The 17,864-nt window shown below is 48.0% G+C and overlaps 2 protein-coding genes across 19 annotated transcripts in view; one reads left to right on the top strand and one right to left on the bottom strand.

Annotated features, from left to right (window-relative positions):
* Positions 1-17,244, top strand: part of AGPAT4 (1-acylglycerol-3-phosphate O-acyltransferase 4) — a 1,427,829-nt gene extending 1,410,585 nt beyond the window's left edge. For 7 of the 15 annotated variants that reach the window (XM_030852988.2, XM_030852987.2, XM_060283377.2 and 4 more), the window contains 4 exons: positions 1,053-1,155; positions 1,908-1,983; positions 4,667-4,865; positions 6,790-7,382. In XM_030852988.2, the coding sequence (XP_030708848.1) occupies positions 1,053-1,155; positions 1,908-1,983; positions 4,667-4,865; positions 6,790-6,884 (473 nt within the window). In that variant the 3' untranslated portion in view covers positions 6,885-7,382. The other 8 variants (XR_004038703.3, XR_009558681.1, XR_009558682.1 and 5 more) reach the window with 8 other exon arrangements.
* MAP3K4 (mitogen-activated protein kinase kinase kinase 4) overlaps positions 15,964-17,864 on the bottom strand; it is a 167,132-nt gene continuing 165,231 nt past the window's right edge. For all 4 annotated transcript variants that reach the window (XM_030852978.2, XM_030852982.2, XM_030852984.2 and 1 more), the window contains one exon: positions 15,964-16,989. In XM_030852978.2, the coding sequence (XP_030708838.1) occupies positions 16,969-16,989 (21 nt within the window). In that variant the 3' untranslated portion in view covers positions 15,964-16,968. The remainder of the gene's footprint in view (positions 16,990-17,864) is intronic.

Genomic DNA, 17,864 nt, shown 5'->3' with positions numbered 1-17,864 from the left:
CGGCAGGTAGAAGCAAATGGACAGTGGTTTTGAACCTTGGTTCTCCACGTTCCCAGCCAGAGCAAGCGACTCTCTACCCGCCCATCACCCCACTCACTTGATTGGTAGTAATTGCAGGTATGCAGAGCTCTCAGTGAAGTCTACTGAGCACAAACGATGTGCTGGGGCCTTTGGGAAGGGCTGACATTCAGCATCCCGAGTCCCATTCCCCGGGAGAACTAGGCTCAGGGAGACGGAGCGGGCTGTTCAAGAGAAGATCCCGCATCTGGGAAAAGGCGGCCCTGGGATTCGCACCCAGACTGACCGCAAAACTTCTGTTCTTTCCACCGTCCAGTCCTGCCTTACTGACTCTGCGGGAGGGGCCATCTGTTTCCACTGCGTATTTCTACCCTGCTCTTCCCTCACTGTTCCTTCACACATGCTGTCCTCCTGCCATCCTGCCATCCAAGAAGCGTTCATGGAGCCTGGGCCAGGCCCCGGGGCTGCAGCAGTGAATGTTGACATAACTTTCAATATGCTGACAGGTTAACTCACCAGCTGGCAGACTGGTTAAAAATCACACATTCTTGTTTGTTTCTCAGCTACGTGTCAACTGACTAAACCAGGTTTCAGTCCCTTAGGAAGTTTCCAGTATCTTATTCTAGTTTTATAGCTACCTTATTTTTCTAGGGGAAAAATGCACATAGAATGGTTATGCTGCCGTAACTCAGAAACCTCCTTAGATAGTATTCTTTGGATTGATTTACCTTGCTATTGGTATTTGTTTAAATATTGACATCTGTTGTAATACATCATCTAGATGGGCCATCTGACCTCAGTAGTAACTGTATTCTGTTACTAAGCTGTGTGCTTTTCTGATGATGGAACGTGGTACGTACTCAACGTAGAACATTTGGACAATATAGAAAAGCATGAAGAAGCAATTAGTAGTCCCTTCATTGCAAGATAATCGGCTAGCAACTCAATTATTGTTTTTCCGATATGTGTATCTACAAAGTGAAATTGGGTTCACACGCTATATACTGCTTTGTATTTGTTTTATTTTTTTATAGTTTCAGCTGTATATGACTGTACACTCAATTTCAGAAATAATGAAAATCCAACACTGCTGGGAGTCCTAAATGGAAAGAAATATCACGCAGATTTATACGTTAGGTAAGCTGGCTTCGTTTCCTTTCCAGAAAATAGGGCGCCCATCCCAAAATAGATAAACCACGAACGACCCGCAGACCTTCCTCCAGGGGAATGTATGAACATAGTAATAATTTCTTGTCTGCAGTCTGTACTAAATGGAATGTGTTCACAGTCACGTTTATATTAATAGAGACGCGTGCACTGATGTAAATAAGGAGGTGAAGCCTCTTGTCTTCCCAGACACTTCGTGACTCTCTCACCAACTCGTTCTCATCAAAGAGCTCAGGTCCGACAAATGAAAGACAATTATTTCACAGCCATTTTTGAGACTGAGTGTGAGAGTTTATTTTATTGACCCCCTTTCTTGGAGGATGTGTCTGCTCCATAGAAACAGACACAGATAAGAGCATCTGTAATTTACAAAGAGGCCTCGAAGCAAATGGAGAACATTTCAGCAGCATCTCACTTGTGTGTTACATTCCAAGCTAGGGAGCACAGAGAGGCAGGTGTCCTCCTTGACAGGTCTTTGTCTGAGTCATTGAATCAGGCTCTGGGCCATTCCCTCGTGGGCCGTGACTGCATTTGGGCCTGTATTTCCCCCCATATGGATGTGGATTTCCCCCTTTTCAGTCAACTGAATTACCCTCTCACTTCCACATTACCTAGACTACTACCTAAACAGAAGCCGAAGGATGGCGAGCATTGTTAGTTTGAACCTGTGTTTGGGGCACCCGGCTGGGCCGCCTCCTTGCTAGCTGCTCTCTGCTTGGCAGGCGGATCCCTTTAGGAGAAGTCCCAGAAGATGAGGACAGGTGCGCGGCCTGGCTGCACAAGCTCTACCAGGAGAAGGTCGGTGCTACGGGGTGGGCTCTGCACCATCTAAGGGTCCTTTTCAAGCGGCAGCTGTGGTGCTTTGGGACCTCCGGGAGTTGATGGTGGAGCGCGAGCCTCTCCCACCGGGCGAGACCTCACGTCCTGGATGTTGACCCCAGGGCCGCGCTCTACTTGGTGACAGGGGAAAAAAAGTCGCAAAATGTTTTTAAAGGGGCCTTCACAGAAAGAATGGAAGACTATTTCATGCGTGTAGTGGACAAAAGAGGGAGTTATGGCCCCAAGAGCCCTTTGTCCATTTTCCCGCCGCTGGTCTGAAGGCAAAATATTCTTGGGGGGTGTGGGCGCTCTCTTTGGCAGTGATGGCTCTGGGTCCACAGTGTGGTTGCCTGTCTGGTCTCTAAAACATCACCAGCGTGAGCAGGACGAAGGCCCACAAGGGTCCACCTGGGCCGCGTCTGACTCCTTCAGGAGTCGGAATTAAGAGGTTTTCAAGCTGGCGGTGGGTTTTCCGCTTACACTGAGGGAAAAGTGTAACACTTACACGCCTTGGAAGGGTGGTGGGCTCGGCCCCAAGGCACGGTCCTCTTCAAACAACACACTCCCAGGCCTGAGCCCTGGCTGATGCCTGGGAGGGTTCCCAGAAAGCGCCCCCTGCCTGGATTTGTTGACACAAGGAGGCGCCAGCCCTTTCTCTCTGTCCCCCCTTTCGTTTTCCTCTCCTTTTCTTCCCTTTCTACCCAGGCTCATAAGAGAAATTTTATTTTGCTGAGCTGAACGCTGGGAAAGCCCAGTCGGTCCAGCTGTGCGTGGGTCGCTCAGCCTCTGTGCCCTCCTGTCCAGTGCATGGGCGGCAGCTGCACACAGCGTGGACTCAGGGCACTTGTCCTCTGTCAGCAGGCTCTCCTGCTCCTGTAGACCTTTGGGGTGCTGTTTCTTTCTAGGAAATACAGTTCCCAGTTCCAATGTATAACATGCCACAGGATGATAACATGTGGAGACCAAAAAATGGAGGCATCATTAACGAAGTCCCCCTCCCTGACAGGCGGACTTTATTACAAAAGAAATAACACAGCCCAGAGAGGCCGTAAACATTCTGCTGCTGGAGCTGACGTCTGGCCCTGAGCCAGGCATCTGTGTCCCACCCGGCAAAGTCACAAAGTCACACGGACAGAGCCCGCGAGGCTGGCAGGAGTCACAGTGGCCACCACGTCACTGGAGAGCAGTGGGGGTCTTGGGTGAGGTTTAGTTTTCTAATGAAACCAGAGAAAACGAAAACTCTGGAGTGAATACAAAGTTCAGAATCCTGCTGACTCCTAGAAAAGGGAGTCCTTTTTCCTCTTGTTAGAGGTTACAGATAAAAGATCTTGGCTTAGCGAATGTCTCACTGGAAACGAGACAGAAAAAGCATCCTCAGTTCCCCATTGTAACATTACAATAGAAAAGCACTATCAAGGCTATTAAGGAAAAGAATTCAAGAAAACTTGCCCATTTTTTAAATGGGTGAATTTTATGGTATGTAAATGACACCCCAATAAAGCTGGTGTTTTTTTTTTAAGGCACAAAAGTATCACCTCCTGTTTTAGTCCAGTCAGGCTTCTGTAACAAAGTGCCACCCACAGGCATGGTGGCTTATAAGCCACAGAAACTTACTGCTGACATTTCTGGAGGTTGGATAATCAGGAGTCAGAGATGAGGGTGCCAGCATGGTCAGTCAGATTCTGGTCCCAGCCTGCCATGTTGCTGTGTCCTCATGGTGGGAGGGCTGAGAGAGCTCTCTGAGGTCCCTTTTATAAGGGCACTAATCCCATTCATGGGGGCTCCACCCTCATGACCTAGTCACCCCCCAAAGGCACCTCCTCCTAATACCACCATCTTCAGGGGTTAAGATTTCAGTGTGGGAATTCAGGGAGGCAGGTGCAAATATCCAGTCCACCGCACCCCAGTTACCTAGTTACCAGGCTCCTGATGGCCCTGCTGGGATAAGAAAAGTCACCCAAGTTCTGGCCAGGAGGCGGAATGGGAGGCCTTGGCAGGTTAGCTGCCATCTCTCTGGGCATCCGCACGTCACTGTCACTTCCTGGGAAGTCCTGTGTTTGGCCGACTGGCTGTGTCTCCCTCACCTCTTGAGGCTGGGAGCCCCCCGCACGTGATACCTTGTCCAACAATTGCTTGATCGTGTGATTTCCCTGAGACCCGCCAGGCTGGAGGGGCAGCCGGGAAGGGGCTGCAGGGCAGAGCCCCTGAAGTGCCCAGGAAGGGCCAGGGGCTCTCCTTCCAAAGCGGCCCTTTGAGGACTCATTTTAATCATGACCTTGAGTGGTCAGATATTCGCATCATTTAGTACATCCTGATTGGGAAAGAAGACAAGTAAGACAAGTACTTTAGACATCTCTATCTCAAGTTGTTAAAGGGAAAATTAAGCACTTAAGGTAACTCAACTAACTCCCTGCAGAACTGGGCCACGACGGGGTGAGCCAGCCAAGCAGGGCCGCAGATGCTCTTTGTTCGGCGAGCGCGCTGTCGGCCCTGGGAGGATGTTGGGGTATTTGAGTCGAGCTGGGAGACCCCCTCACCCACCCCTTGGCCGTTTACTGGGTTCAGGAGGTTCTGGCCCAGCGGGCCGCCCGGCCTCATCACGGGGAAGGGGTGGGGGGCCCAGGGGCGGGCGGCGGGAGGTCAGGCGGCCCTCTGCCCACAGGACGCCCTCCAGGAGGAGTACTCCCGCACGGGCACCTTCCCCGGGACGCCCATGGTGCCCCCGCGGCGGCCCTGGACGCTCGTCAACTGGCTGTTCTGGGCCTCGCTGCTGCTCTACCCGTTCTTCCGCTTCCTCGTCAACATGGTCCGCAGCGGCTCCTCCCTGACGTTGGCCAGCTTCGTCCTCGTCTTCTTCGTGGGTGAGTACGGGGCCAGCGGGGCCTGGGCAGGGGGGGGAGCATCGCGGGAGGGGCAGGGAGGAGGGAGCACCGCGCTGTCTGTGAGGACAAGGCCCGGCTGCAGATCCCGCAGGTGGACAGGCAGAAGCTCGAGCCGAGCCCAGAAACCCCAGCCTGGAGGGCTTGCGCCCGGGCGCCCCGTCCCCGTGCGCCTGCACCCCTTGTGCCTACAAGCCCCGCCAGGGACCAGGGACGAGCTCCGTCCTCCCCGGGCTCTGCTCATCAGCAAGAAAACTATTTCCTGGGTCCTAGCAGGAACCAACAAAGGCTCTTTCTTTGCTATTCAAAGTGGGTCCAGGCCTTTTTGGGGAAGTAAGTGTGGTGCGTCTCCTCGGTTGCCACCTGCATTGAGTGGAGATGTTGGGTGACTCAGTCTTTTCACTCGTCCCTACGGGCTTTATTTGACCCATATGTGGTTTCAAACGACTGACGTTTCTCCATAGCCCCAAGCTTCCCTGGGCACTGCCACTTGTTTTTGAAGTGGGGCAGCCAGTTACCACTGTACATGGCCAGTGTGCAGCTTGGCTGGCCGGATGTCCAGGGCAGCTGTGGTTGCCAGGCCCCCAGTGGGATGGGGATAGAGGGTTGGACCCAGCATTTCTGCATGCAGTAGCAGGAAGGCGAAGATGCAGACCACACCCTCTGAAGGAAGCTGGGGCTCCTTGCAGATGATGGCTGGGGAGGGCTGCCCGGGTGTGTGGTGAGCAGAGGCCCAGCACTCTCCCTGGGAGACATGGGGCGTCTCCAGCTTTGGAGGAAGTGACTGCTGTCTCCCCAAGACCTCATCACCCGTGAGCCCGAGCCTTGCTACGCTTTGCCCGGAATTACTCTGTGTCTTGGTCCTCTCACGAAGCCTTTCTGCACTGGAGTCCGAGGTTCACTCTCCACAACGTCATCAACTCCACTGCACGAAGTTCTAATGCTGGGGCAGGGGCTCGTGTCCCAGCCTGTTTGGAGTTGGCCCCAGGCTGGAGGCAGCCCACTGTAACTGACCCATGGGCTCCATGAGCCCCATACGCTGGGCGGACGCTCCATCCCAGTCGGCTCCCTGGTCTGACGGTTCAGTTTCAGCCGCTCCCCATCTTTTGCACGCGTACTGTAAACAGACTGTTGCCAGGCCCCGTGTTCGGTGCTCGGCACACCAAGGTGACTGAGACAGACGTGGGCCCTGCGCCCAAGGAGCTCACCGTGTCTGTCCTCTCCAGAGGGAGCGCTTAAACTGCAGCTTCTGCGCTCTAGACCGTGTTTTCCAGCCTCCTAGTGGTTAAACCAGGCTCTGGTGTGCGTCCTACACTTTCTCTGTTTGGGCCAAATCCTGCTGTCGGAGAAAAGGCAGGCAGGGACTTTGCTTGTCTGCTGCTCTAAAACTTGCACCAAAAGCAGTGCTGAGACATGCTGGGCGCTAAACGGGAATTGAGCTGCTGCACTGTCCAGGGCCTGGTATGTCCTTCTTTAAGCCTTGCTGGAGGGTGCTCGTAAGTTACTGCACTGCGTTCACCAAAGAGTCCTCTTTGCCTTAGGGATCGGCACGGGAAGCAGAGGAATTCTGCAAGCCCCTGGGCACAGCGGGGTACGGCTCACCACGTTCTGTTCACCTCCAGTGCCGAAGGATTAAAACGTGCCACCCGAACAGCCTTGCTCTGTTCTAATGTCCCCTAGTCCAGTTAGAGCCCGGCACCCATGCTCACGGGTAACTGAGGCAGGGATTATGAAGTGCACCCAAGTCAGCCGGCTCTCAGCTGATGCCTGAGCTTTACACAGCTCCCTTCTTTGGGTCCCGTCGGGCAGGTCACGCCGGGGTCCCCGCGGGCTTCTTGGTCCTCGTCGGGCAGGTCACGCCGGGGCCCCCGCGGGCCTCTCCTCACCTGCCCTCCTATTTCCGCAGCTTCCGTGGGGGTCCGATGGATGATTGGTGTCACGGAAATCGACAAGGGCTCCGCCTACGGCAACATGGACAGCAAGCAGAAACACGGCGACTGACCCAGGACGCACCACCGTCCACAGGGGACCTTGGAGGACTGGTGGATGCTGCCATCATCCTTGGAGGGACCCAGTGATGAAGCTGGGTGAGCCCCTGCTGGGGAGGCAGGGGCAGGGTCTCAGCGCCAGATGGGGAGGAAATGTGCTTAAATCCTTCCCCCCGTGCTTCAGTGGGCTTCGGGTCTCTTTCTTTCCGTGTGAGTCTGTGTGAGCGAGCGTGTGTATGTGTGATGGGAAAGAACACGTGTGAGCGAGAACGAGGTGCGGGTGAGTGTGCTCATTCGGAGGGTACTTGAGGTGCAGGGGGAGGGCAGAAATGGGGAACACTCGGGGAGTTCCCGTCCATCCTTTGGTGCTGAGTTTTCTGTAACCCTGGATTGCCACAGAGTGCAAGTCACTTTAGGGAAGATGACTAAATTATGCCTCCAAAAAAGAGAAAATTAAAGTGCTTGGCTCCTGTGTGGTGTGTTCACACAGCCCGCTCCCTCCTTCCATTCAGCCCCTGCCTTGCGTTTTGGAGTCTGGACCACAGTGCTCTGGAGGGTGCTCACAGGAGGGGTCTGGCGGGGGAGAGGGCCCGCGGGCCGGGGTGGCTAGACGAGGTGGGTTTGCAAACGCAGGAGCCTGCGAGTGTCTGCGTGGAGACGGCAGGAGCCAGGAGGCTAGCTGAGCCGTGTCCGCAGGACACGGTGACGGGGCCCCTGGGAGGCGGCGATGGTTCCCCGGTCTCCCTGCAGTGGAGTCTCCGGCCGAAGTCCTGAAGATGTGCCCAACTTCCTGAAGAACCTCGTCTTGAAGCCGAACATTAAAATAAAGCCCGGGCGTTCTGCAGCGATTTGAGAGATGACTTTACAACCTCTGCTTATCTCGGTAGCAAGCAGAAATTGGTCCCCAAACAAATGCAGGCTCACTTTAACAGAGGACCACGCCGGAGCCCAGGAGCTCCTCTGAGCAGGGTCAGGCTGAGCAGACACTGTGGTACGTGGTCCCCCCGGGCTTTTGCTTTCCTTCTGGAAGCCCAGACTGCCATGACGCGGAAGAGCCCTGCTCCTCGGCATCTAGGACGGTCTTTGGAGTCATGGTCCACGTGCAGGATTGCGGCAAACTGCTGCCAGTCAGCAGACGCCAGATGCAGAAGAAGAACAGAGAAAAGCAGTAACGTTTCCGGAGGAGAACGAGTAGGCACCACACAGCACGTGTCTCGGGCCAAGCCGCCGCAGCGCTGGGTGGGCCTGATGGGAACGTGCGCCCAGCTGGAGCAGCCTTTCTCCCTGGACTGCCCCATGCCACCCGGTACTTACCTCCTATTTTGCTGCGATTATGGAAGAAGGGATGAACGGTCCCATATAAAAGTTGGCCAAATACTATTTAAAGGCTTATTCTATTCCGAATCATGTCCCACGTTTGCTCTTAGTCACTGAGCACTTACCAAGCACAAGTGAAGTTACGAGAGGGTTTAAGAGAAGCTCTCTGCTTACAGGACCATTGATACAAATCAGCAGAAGTGAAAAGGGGAACTTCCTGGCGTAGTTGTGGGAAGAGAATGTCCGTGAGGCTGGGGTGAGTGGACTCCTACTGGAGTCCCTGAGGGCAGGGTGGGGCCTTTCCTGCCCTGCCTAAGGCCACGTGCATGAGGCCATGTGCATAAGGCCACGTGCCAGTTCCAAACGCTGCCTCCCCTCAAGAGCAGAGCTCTGTGGGCAGCAGCCTGGGGATAAGCACCTCAGGTGCTTAACACGACACCGTGTTCCCGCGTGTCGGCTCACACCTGGGCCGTTCTACCCTGGGGTCTCCTAGCTCCGTGGGAGAAGACAGAGAAGAGCAGTCAGAAGTGCTGGAGATGCTCTGAGCTACAAGGTTCACCCTTACGAAACCCTGCAGCTAAGTCCCTGTAAGACCTTGTGCGAGCCATTTTACCTCTGTTTTCCCAACTGTAAAATGGGGGTGATAACACCTACCTCTTTGGTTGTCTCAAGGGTGAAATGAAGCAGTATATGTGATCACATTTTAAGACTCCTAAAGCATTACATAAATAAGGGGGAAAGCTTAGAAAGTTGCCTCCACGCTGCTACTTCTCAAAAATGCTCAGACATTACCTTGGAGTGTCCAAAAATGTGTCCTTTTCCTCCGTGTCATCTTCCCATTCAACAGCAGTAATCTAAGTTCTAGTAACATACACCCACTCCTTCTTCCTGGAACATAAAAGGGACCCATAGACATTTAACCTGAATTGGCTCTGGGACCAAACACAAAACATAAGAAGCAAAACAAAGCTGCTCACCAGTGCAGACGTGAGGGTCCAGGTTGGAGGAAGGCGGGCAAGACACTCTCCTTAGGAGACCAGAGAGTGTGGGCTGCTGGGGAGAGATCCTAACGGCGTTTCAGTTGTTCGGCTCCCTCCATGAAAACACATTGCGTTTGGCGGTACAGGGACATGGTGTTCCTCCTGCCTGTTACCGTAACGGCAGAGACAAGCACCCCTCCCCGAATCCCTTCACCCTGTCCAGGTCTTGCCGATGCCACAATCTCTTCAGCAGAGAACGGTGCTGGCTCCCAGGGCGTTTACTTTCCTAAGAATTAAAAACCTGTGGATGTGAAGCCGGCTCTCTGTCCCCAAGCAGTGCGGGATGAAACACGAGCATCACGTCCTGCCTGACATCTCCATCCCATGGCAGCTTAGGGCAGCCCTGCTCGAGGCTGCTCTAAACCCAATGTGGAAGAGAAAGATGCAAAGTTTCCTGCAGACTGGAGATCGGTGCAGGGTCCTCCCAGGTGTTAAGGGCCATGTCCGAGACCTGCAGCTTTGAGGCAGGGAGTTTAATGCACTTCTTCTAGGAACCAAGCCCATAAAGGGACTTTCTTTATTTAGAAAACACCAACCATCTGAGATGAGTTTAAGGAAGGTGGACTGATTCTGTGACTGACATGGAGGAAAAGCGGATGCACGTTCTGAGCTAGTCGGCCACCTTGTTTACCTTTTGTAGAGAGACCACAGTTTGCCTTTTTCCTAGGATCACACAGTCGTACTGGAGTATCTCCTGACTGCTGTATTCTCTAAAGAAACCCTTGTTAAAAAAAAAAAAAAGTAGCTACTGATGAATGTGTTTTTCTAATATATGCTGAGTGGGTCTGAAAGACAGTGATTTAGATGTAATACCCAGTAACTGCAGCCAAAACGTAGAAATAGCTGATGTGACAGACACACACCAGACCCCGCTGGTTTCCGGTTTCTCTCCTGGTGGAGTGGAACAGTGGCCTGGCTGGTCCCCAAGCCAAACAGATTAGGCTTTCAGAGGCTTTAAGGACTTACCTGTAAACATGGACAGAAGCGAGAAGGCATCCGTGGAGGGACCTGTTCAAAACAAGAGGTTTCATCCAGCACTGTCTAAAGCGCTAGTCAGACTTTGCTCAGGGTTGCCGGGTTAGAGCGGGAAGAACAAACCCTCTGGCGACCGCCAGTCTGCCGGGTGACACAGGAGGGTTGCCAGTGCCACTCTTTCCTGCCGCCGAAGCAGCATGGGCTCCGACTGTGCCTGCAGCTGGCCGTGTACCGCCCCTCCTGCCCTAGAGCTTCTCGGAAGGGCACCCACCAGTGTGACCCTCCTGTTTACTCTGTGACACGTCACTCAGGTTGTCCTGTTCAGTGTCACCTCCTTCAGCAACAGTGTTTCCAACGCCTTAACCGTGCAGTTCCAGCGCGCTGTTTACAGAGCACAAAATAAAGAAGCTGGAACGCATGTGTTCACTGACACGCTGGCCCTGCCTTCCTGCTACGGTGGGTGGGACAGGGCTGAGGTGCCAGGAGCTGCAGATTGGGCAGCCGGTCTTTCTCCAAACAAACAAGCAAGCGGTCTTCCCAGGGCCAGTCCCTCTGCCCTCCGAAACGACCCCGACCCCCTACAGAAGGCTGAGGGCCTCGGCTCTCACTGGGTCACCTGAGCCGCAGCGCCGGACCTGGAACCTACGAGCGGGTGCCCCGAGCTCTCCGAGGCTGCATCTCACACTCCTGCATCCCTGGCATGGGCTTTGAGTATCCAGAGCTTCCAATAAATTTAAATGAAAACCAAGCACTTCGGATGCCCCGAGGCTTCCTGTCCTGCCACACTGGCCTCCAAGGCACCGGGCGAGCACATACTCCTGTTTCTCTTGATCTGTGACGTCTGAGACCATTCACAGCATTTGCCACCAACTGGTATCTGTTTATGACATTCAGCTGTTGGAAATGACCATTATTTTGGTCAGAAAGAGCAGAATATCAGAACTTCACCTCAACAGCTAATGTATGTCCCCTCAGTGTCACCTCTGCGGGAGCAGGGCGGGCTCCTGGGCCCCTCACACAGGGTCACAGTGAGCAGCCATGAAGGGACACTGGTTCAGAGGCTTTAAGAATCGACTTTCAATTGTCTTCTTTTGACTCCCTTTCCTAAAGTAAAAATAAAAATCTTTCTCAAGCACAATTAGGCCAAAGTAAAACTGGTCAACCCTCTGAACTTCAGCTGTCAGTGAAGAAAGCACAGCGTTTCTCCAGTGAAGGATACGCAGTTCCAAAGCAGGCATTCCTCAGCCCCTGCAGCCTTGTCCTATTTGAATATTACGGTTATGAACTGATTAAAAAAACGACAGTAAGCCCTTACTTAGATCTTCGCAGTAGCTAGAAAATATCTCCTGGGGCTGTACTGGTGAAGCTTTTCACTGAGTGAGACTCATACAATTTTTACCTTTAATATTTTTTTTATACAGTCTTGTTTCACATGCTGGAGTGACTAAAGAGTTTTGAAATTTCTGGCAACTATGTTCTTTTGAATTTTAAGGAGGTAAGCAGTATGAACAAAAAGTCAGGGTTGCTGAATAATAATAATTTCCTTTGGAAGGCGGGCCGGAAACCACTAAAGCTGCACATGTGTTAGGAAGAAGTCACTCTCAAACAGGAATGATTTAAATGGATAAGAAAAAAATCACCTAATATAGGGAAAGAGCTGTGCCTCTAGAATTTATAATAGTTGACTCAAGAAGAAAAAAAGTGATGTGATGAAATGGCAGGCTGCTGGAGCATGTGACTAGAGGACCCATCCCAGAGTAGAAGATTGGTGACCCTTTTGATGTTAAATCAGGATGAGGCTGGGAATTTAACAGGCTGTTGGGCTACAGGGAGGGTGAAAAATTCCAAGCAGCACAGAAGTTTCTATCATGCCATTAAATGAGTGATTTGCAAGGCAGTGACTTTAGACACTGCAGCTAATAAGGGAGTTACCTGCTTCAACACGCTGGTAGGAACAAGCTCATTGATTTTGGAAAAATATGCGATCCTCCACTTACTAGGGGAAAAGGCATGTGCTTCAAGGGCCAGAGCTGCCCTTGTGTAGGCAGACGTGCACTGTTGGGCAGCCACAGCTCAGACTCCTCCTGGAGCTGCCTTCAGCACCTGTGTACAAGCCCACGGGAGCCAGCCCTGTTAGCGCACAGCCACCCGGCCTCAGTTTTGACCTGATGATGAGTGAATAATTCACCTTTTCAGGGCAGTATATAGACATATGAATAAGGTAGCATTACACATGGCCTTTGAAAGCTTATACTCTTTTGTATAAGTTCTACTGGCCTAGGAAAATGATGTTTCTTAATTTTGCTTAGTGATCTAGAGCAGCATTAAGCAAACTAAGACCCACTTGCTGCTTGTTTTGTAAATAAAGTTTTATTGGAACACAGCCACATCTAGTCATATACGTGTTGCTATGGCTGCTTTTATGCTACATCAGCAGGGTTGAGTAGTTGCAACCAAGATCCTACAGCCTGCAAAGCCAAGAATATTCAGTCTCTGGCCCTTTACAGAAAAGGTTTGCTGACCTCACTCTAGAGAATATAATGTCAGTAGTTGAGGCTGCTATTTTAGAAGAAAAAGAAAATCTACCCCCTGCTTTTACATTACATTTTTTAAACTATCCTTACAATATGTTCAAGATACATGCTCTATTTGTAAACTATATATATAAAAGGAAATGGTCTTGTGGATTATTTTTACAATAATTTTTACCTTCACCATCTTCTATCTTAAGAAACAAAACAAAACGAAACAAAAGGCAAATTAAACCCAAACCATGCAGAAAGGAGGAAATAATAAAGATTAGTGTGAGGGAAAAAAATGAAATGGAACCCAGAAAAATAATAAAGGATATTAATGAAACAAGAATTGATTCTCTGAAAAGATCTGAGTAAGAAAACACAAAATACTAAAATCAGGACTAAAGAAGTAGACATCACAGAACTTAAAAGTATTACTGAATTATTAATTAATTCCCACAAAGACACCCAGGCACAGTTGGTTTCACTAGTGAATTCTACCAAACATTTAAAGAAGTATGGTAAATAATACCAGTTCTTCACAATCTCTAAGAGGAAAACGTCCGACTCATTGTATGAGGCCAGCATTATCCTGATACCAGAGCCAGACAATCACAAGAAATGAAAACTACACAGCAATATCCCTCATGTAATACAGAGGCAAAAGTCCTCAACAAAACATTACAAATTGCAATAGCAATACAAAGACGGGATTATAAAGAATGATCAACTAGGATGCATCCCAGGAATGCAAGGTTGGCTTAATATCCAAAAATCAACTGATGTAGTACACCATATTAATAAAGCACAAAAATCATCTGATCATCTCAATAGATCAGAAGAACATTTGACAAAATCAAACATCTAGTCATGATAAAAACTCTCAGTAAACCAGGAAAAGAAGGAAACATCTTCAACCTGATAAAGGGCATTTACCAAAACCCCACAACGAACACCATAAATTAAAAGAATGAATGTTGCCCCCTAAGGTCAAAATCATGACAAGAATGTTATTCTCACCAGTGCTGTTCAACATTGTACTGGACGGAGGATCTAGCCAGTGCAATTAGTCAAGAAAAAATATATAAGGCATCCAGATTGTAAAGGAAGAAGAAACACTGTCTTTATTCTTGGATGATATGATCTTATATGTAGAGAATTCTATGGAGTCTACAAAACAACTACTAGAGCTATTAAGCAAGTTCAGCAAGGCCATGGGATAAAAGACCAATATACAAAAATCAACTGTACTGATATACTAGCAATGAACAATCTGAAAAGAAATTCAGAAAATACTTTCATTCACAATAGCATGAAACGAATAAAATACTTAGACTTAAAAAGTTCAAGAATTGTACACTGAATTACAAAGCACTGCTGAGAGAAATTAAAGATCCAAATAAATGGAGAGCTGTCCTGTTCATGAATTGGGAAACATAATATTGTTAAGATAACAATACTCCCCACATTGTTCTATATTTTCAATGCAATCTATCAAAATCCCAGCTGATTTTTTTTTGGTGGGGGTTGGGGGGAGAACAGAAATTGACAAGCTGATCCTAAAGTTCACAGGGAAATACAAATGACCCAGAATAGCCAAAACAATCTTGAAAAAGCAGAACCAAATTGAAGAACTCACACTTCCCAACTTCAAAATTTACTATAAAGCTATGTTAGTCAAGGCAGTGTGGTTCTACAGAAGACAGCTATATAGATCAACGGAACAGAATTGAGAGTCCAGAAATAAACCCCTAGATTTATAGTCAACTGATTTCAACAAGGATGCCAAAACAATTCAATGGAGAAAGAACAGTCTTTTCCACAAATGAATGCTGGGTCTAATAAATATCGACATGCAAAAGTATGAACCTGGACCCTTATCTGATGTGATACACAAACATTAACTAAAAATAGATGATAGACCTAAATATAAGAGCTAAAACTATAAGACTCTTAGAAGAAACTATAGGTGTAAATCTTCATGATCTTGAGTCAAGTCATGATTTCTTAGATAGGATATCAAGAGCACATGCAATAAAGAACAAGTTGATAAACCAGACTTCAAAGTTTTAAACTTCTGTACTTCAGAAGAAACCATTAAAAATGTGAAAAGACAAGCCACAGACTGGGGGAAAAAACAAACATTTGCAAATCAAATATCTAGTAAAGACTTGTATCCAGAATATATAAAAATCTCTCACAACTCAATAAGAAGACAAATAACCCAATATAAAAATGGGCAAAAGATTCACATAGACACTTCACCAAAGAAGATATATGAATGGCCAACAAGCACAAGAAATGCTCACCATGGTCAGAGAAATGCAGATCAAAAGTACAATGAGATAACACTTGACATCTACTAGAATGGCTATTACAAAAAGAAAGACAATATTAAGTGTTGGCAAAGGTATGGAGAAGCTAGAACTCTCTTGTGTTGCTGGTTGGGAATTAAGACAATGCAGCCACTTTGGAAGCAGTTTGACAGTTTGTTAAAAAAATTGAACATGGATTTACCATATGAGCCAGCAGTTCCACTCTCAAGAGAAAGGAAAATATAGGTCCACACAAAGACTTGTATGCAAGTGTTCAGAGCAGCATCATTCATAATAACCAAAAAGTAGAAGTAGTAAATGAATAAATAAATCATGTGGCATATCCATACAGCGGAATAATATTCAGCAATGAAAAGGAATGAAGTATTAACACAATGCTGTAACATGCATAAACCTTAGAATTATCATACTAAGTGAAAGAAGCCAGACACAAAAGACCATTATATTAAATGTCCAGAACAGGCAAATCTATAGAGACAGTAAGTGGCTCAGTGGCTGCCTAAGGCTGGGGGTAGGAGTGACGAGTGACTGCAAATGGACAAGAGCTTTCTTTCTGTGGTAATGGAATTGTTCTAAGGTGGATTATGATGAAGGCTATACACTATATAACTATCCTAAAAATCACTGAACTGTATACTTTAAATATTACATATTGGTAAATTATACCTCAAAAAGCCATTTAAAAACACTTAAAAAAATTTTACTGAAAAAAAAAAAATCTAAGTGTCTGTACAAATCCTTCCGTGATGCCAGCTTTCTCAAGGACATTAATTTCTATGTGAGGGGACCTACTACTCTGGAAGGAAGGTGAATACAGAACCTGCCTGAGAAATTACCTGTCCAGAGTCAGCTGCTATGTGTAAGGAATGAGTCAGATATCTTCTAAAAAGATTTCAGGAAGCTTTAAGGTCAATCTTTAAAAAAATTTAATAGCAGAAAGAAAGAAAAGAACACCATCAATGACATATAATTTGGGCTATTTTAGAAAACTAACTGCTGAAATATTTACATTCTGAAAAAGATGCTTTCTTGTCAAGAGATTATTCAGCAGTATTTACATTGACCCAGTACCTATATATCTTGATATGAAAATAAACTGAGCCGCCAACATGTGATAACAAGGCTTAAACTTTTATCTGTTATAAACTTGCAGTTAATATACAAAGATTTAAAAGGGCCTCTTACATCCTTAGTGTTGTTTCATTTCTCTCTTTCCCTTTGCAGCAAGGCGATTCTAGACCCTAAAGGAACTCCTAACCCAGCGCCCACCTTCAGCACACTTGATTGTACCCCTTCTGTTGAGGAACACATGAGTGACAAGGACAGACCTCTGTATCAGATAATGTGTTGGCTCTGAAGCTGATAACCATTAAAAGACAATATAACTGAGCTTTCCTAAAATAAACCATTTATTGAAAAAAGAACCTTTTTCTTAAATTTCATTAATCAGCCTTTTGCATAACAAACCTGTGGCTTGCCAACAACAACAACAACAGGTAAGGTTTCACAGTCAGTGCACTCGACAAACAAGAGATTAACAAGGCCCAGGACGCCTGATAACACTACAACTGCTTTTGAACCTAGAAAGGTCAAAAATACTACACTGATGTCACGGTTCTCAGTCACCCGAGAAATGGAGGTGACGGAGGTGATGGTCCGTGTACAGTAGTAATGGCACTTAACATGCAGCTTCTTTACCTCGTGGACACCATCACTCAGGAGGGCCCCGTGCCACGTCGAACAAACAGGAGCAGCAGGAGAAGTGACGCTTGTCACCTGTGCAGTCTTCAGTCTTGGAAGGTTAAAAAGGCTTATACTGCTTCTCAGCACAGTCTTTATGTAAATATTACATACAGTAGTGATTAAGAGAATTTTCCGAGTACACACACTACTAGGCCACAGACTGATTAGCTTCATTCTTCATCTGTGCAAACCTGTGAGGAAGGCAGGAGAGAGCTGAACCCTATTCACGCCACATGTAAGATTTACAGGTAAGTCATAATCAGTGCATCCTGATGCTCCCAGCACTGTGCCTGGCACAGAGCAAAGCCGTAATCAATGCAATGAAATGTCAGTGCTAAGTTACTGCTCTATGAATTGACTATTGAAAGCATTTTTAAGAATGTATTTGTGGGGCTTCCCTGGTGGCGCAGTGGTTGAGAGTCCGCCTGCCGATGCAGGGGACACGGGTTCGAGCCCTGGTCTGGGAAGATCCCACATGCCACAGAGCAACTAGGCCCGTGAGCCACGACTGAGCCTGTGCTCCTCAACAAGAGAGGCCGCGATAGTGAGAGGCCCGCGCACCGCAATGAAGAGTGGCCCCCGCTCGCCGCAACTAGAGAAAGCCCTCACACAGAAACGAAGACCCAACACAGCCAAAAATAAATAAATAAAATTTTTTTTAAAAAAGGGCTTAATACATTAAAAAAAGAACATATTTGTACAATGTCAATAAAAATTGCTTATATACTTTATAAAGAATACATTTTTATTTAATTACAAATCCCTAATATCTATGCAGCATATCCAGCTATTGATTACTTAATTTCACTCACCCAGAAATAATGTGACCCCTCTCTTGAATCTTCCTTTCCTGTATCAGGAGCTCCTCTGCAGGACCCTGTAAATGTTTTCTCCAGGTTTCCACTCTCATTCCATGTCTCCTCTAAATGCTCTCCCAGCAATATTTCTCTCTCTCAAATCCGTATCCTATCCCAGTTCTCTCGAGTGCCAGTCCAAAATACCCAAATGCCTGTCTAAAATCCCCCAACAGATACTCCAAATACGCCTCGAACTCAATCTACCAAAG

This window comes from Globicephala melas, chromosome 14 (assembly GCF_963455315.2).
Source record: "Globicephala melas chromosome 14, mGloMel1.2, whole genome shotgun sequence".
Classification (NCBI taxonomy): domain Eukaryota; kingdom Metazoa; phylum Chordata; class Mammalia; order Artiodactyla; family Delphinidae; genus Globicephala; species Globicephala melas.
Note: the sequence above shows the minus strand (reverse complement) of the source record. Positions and strands in the feature narration are given on the sequence as shown.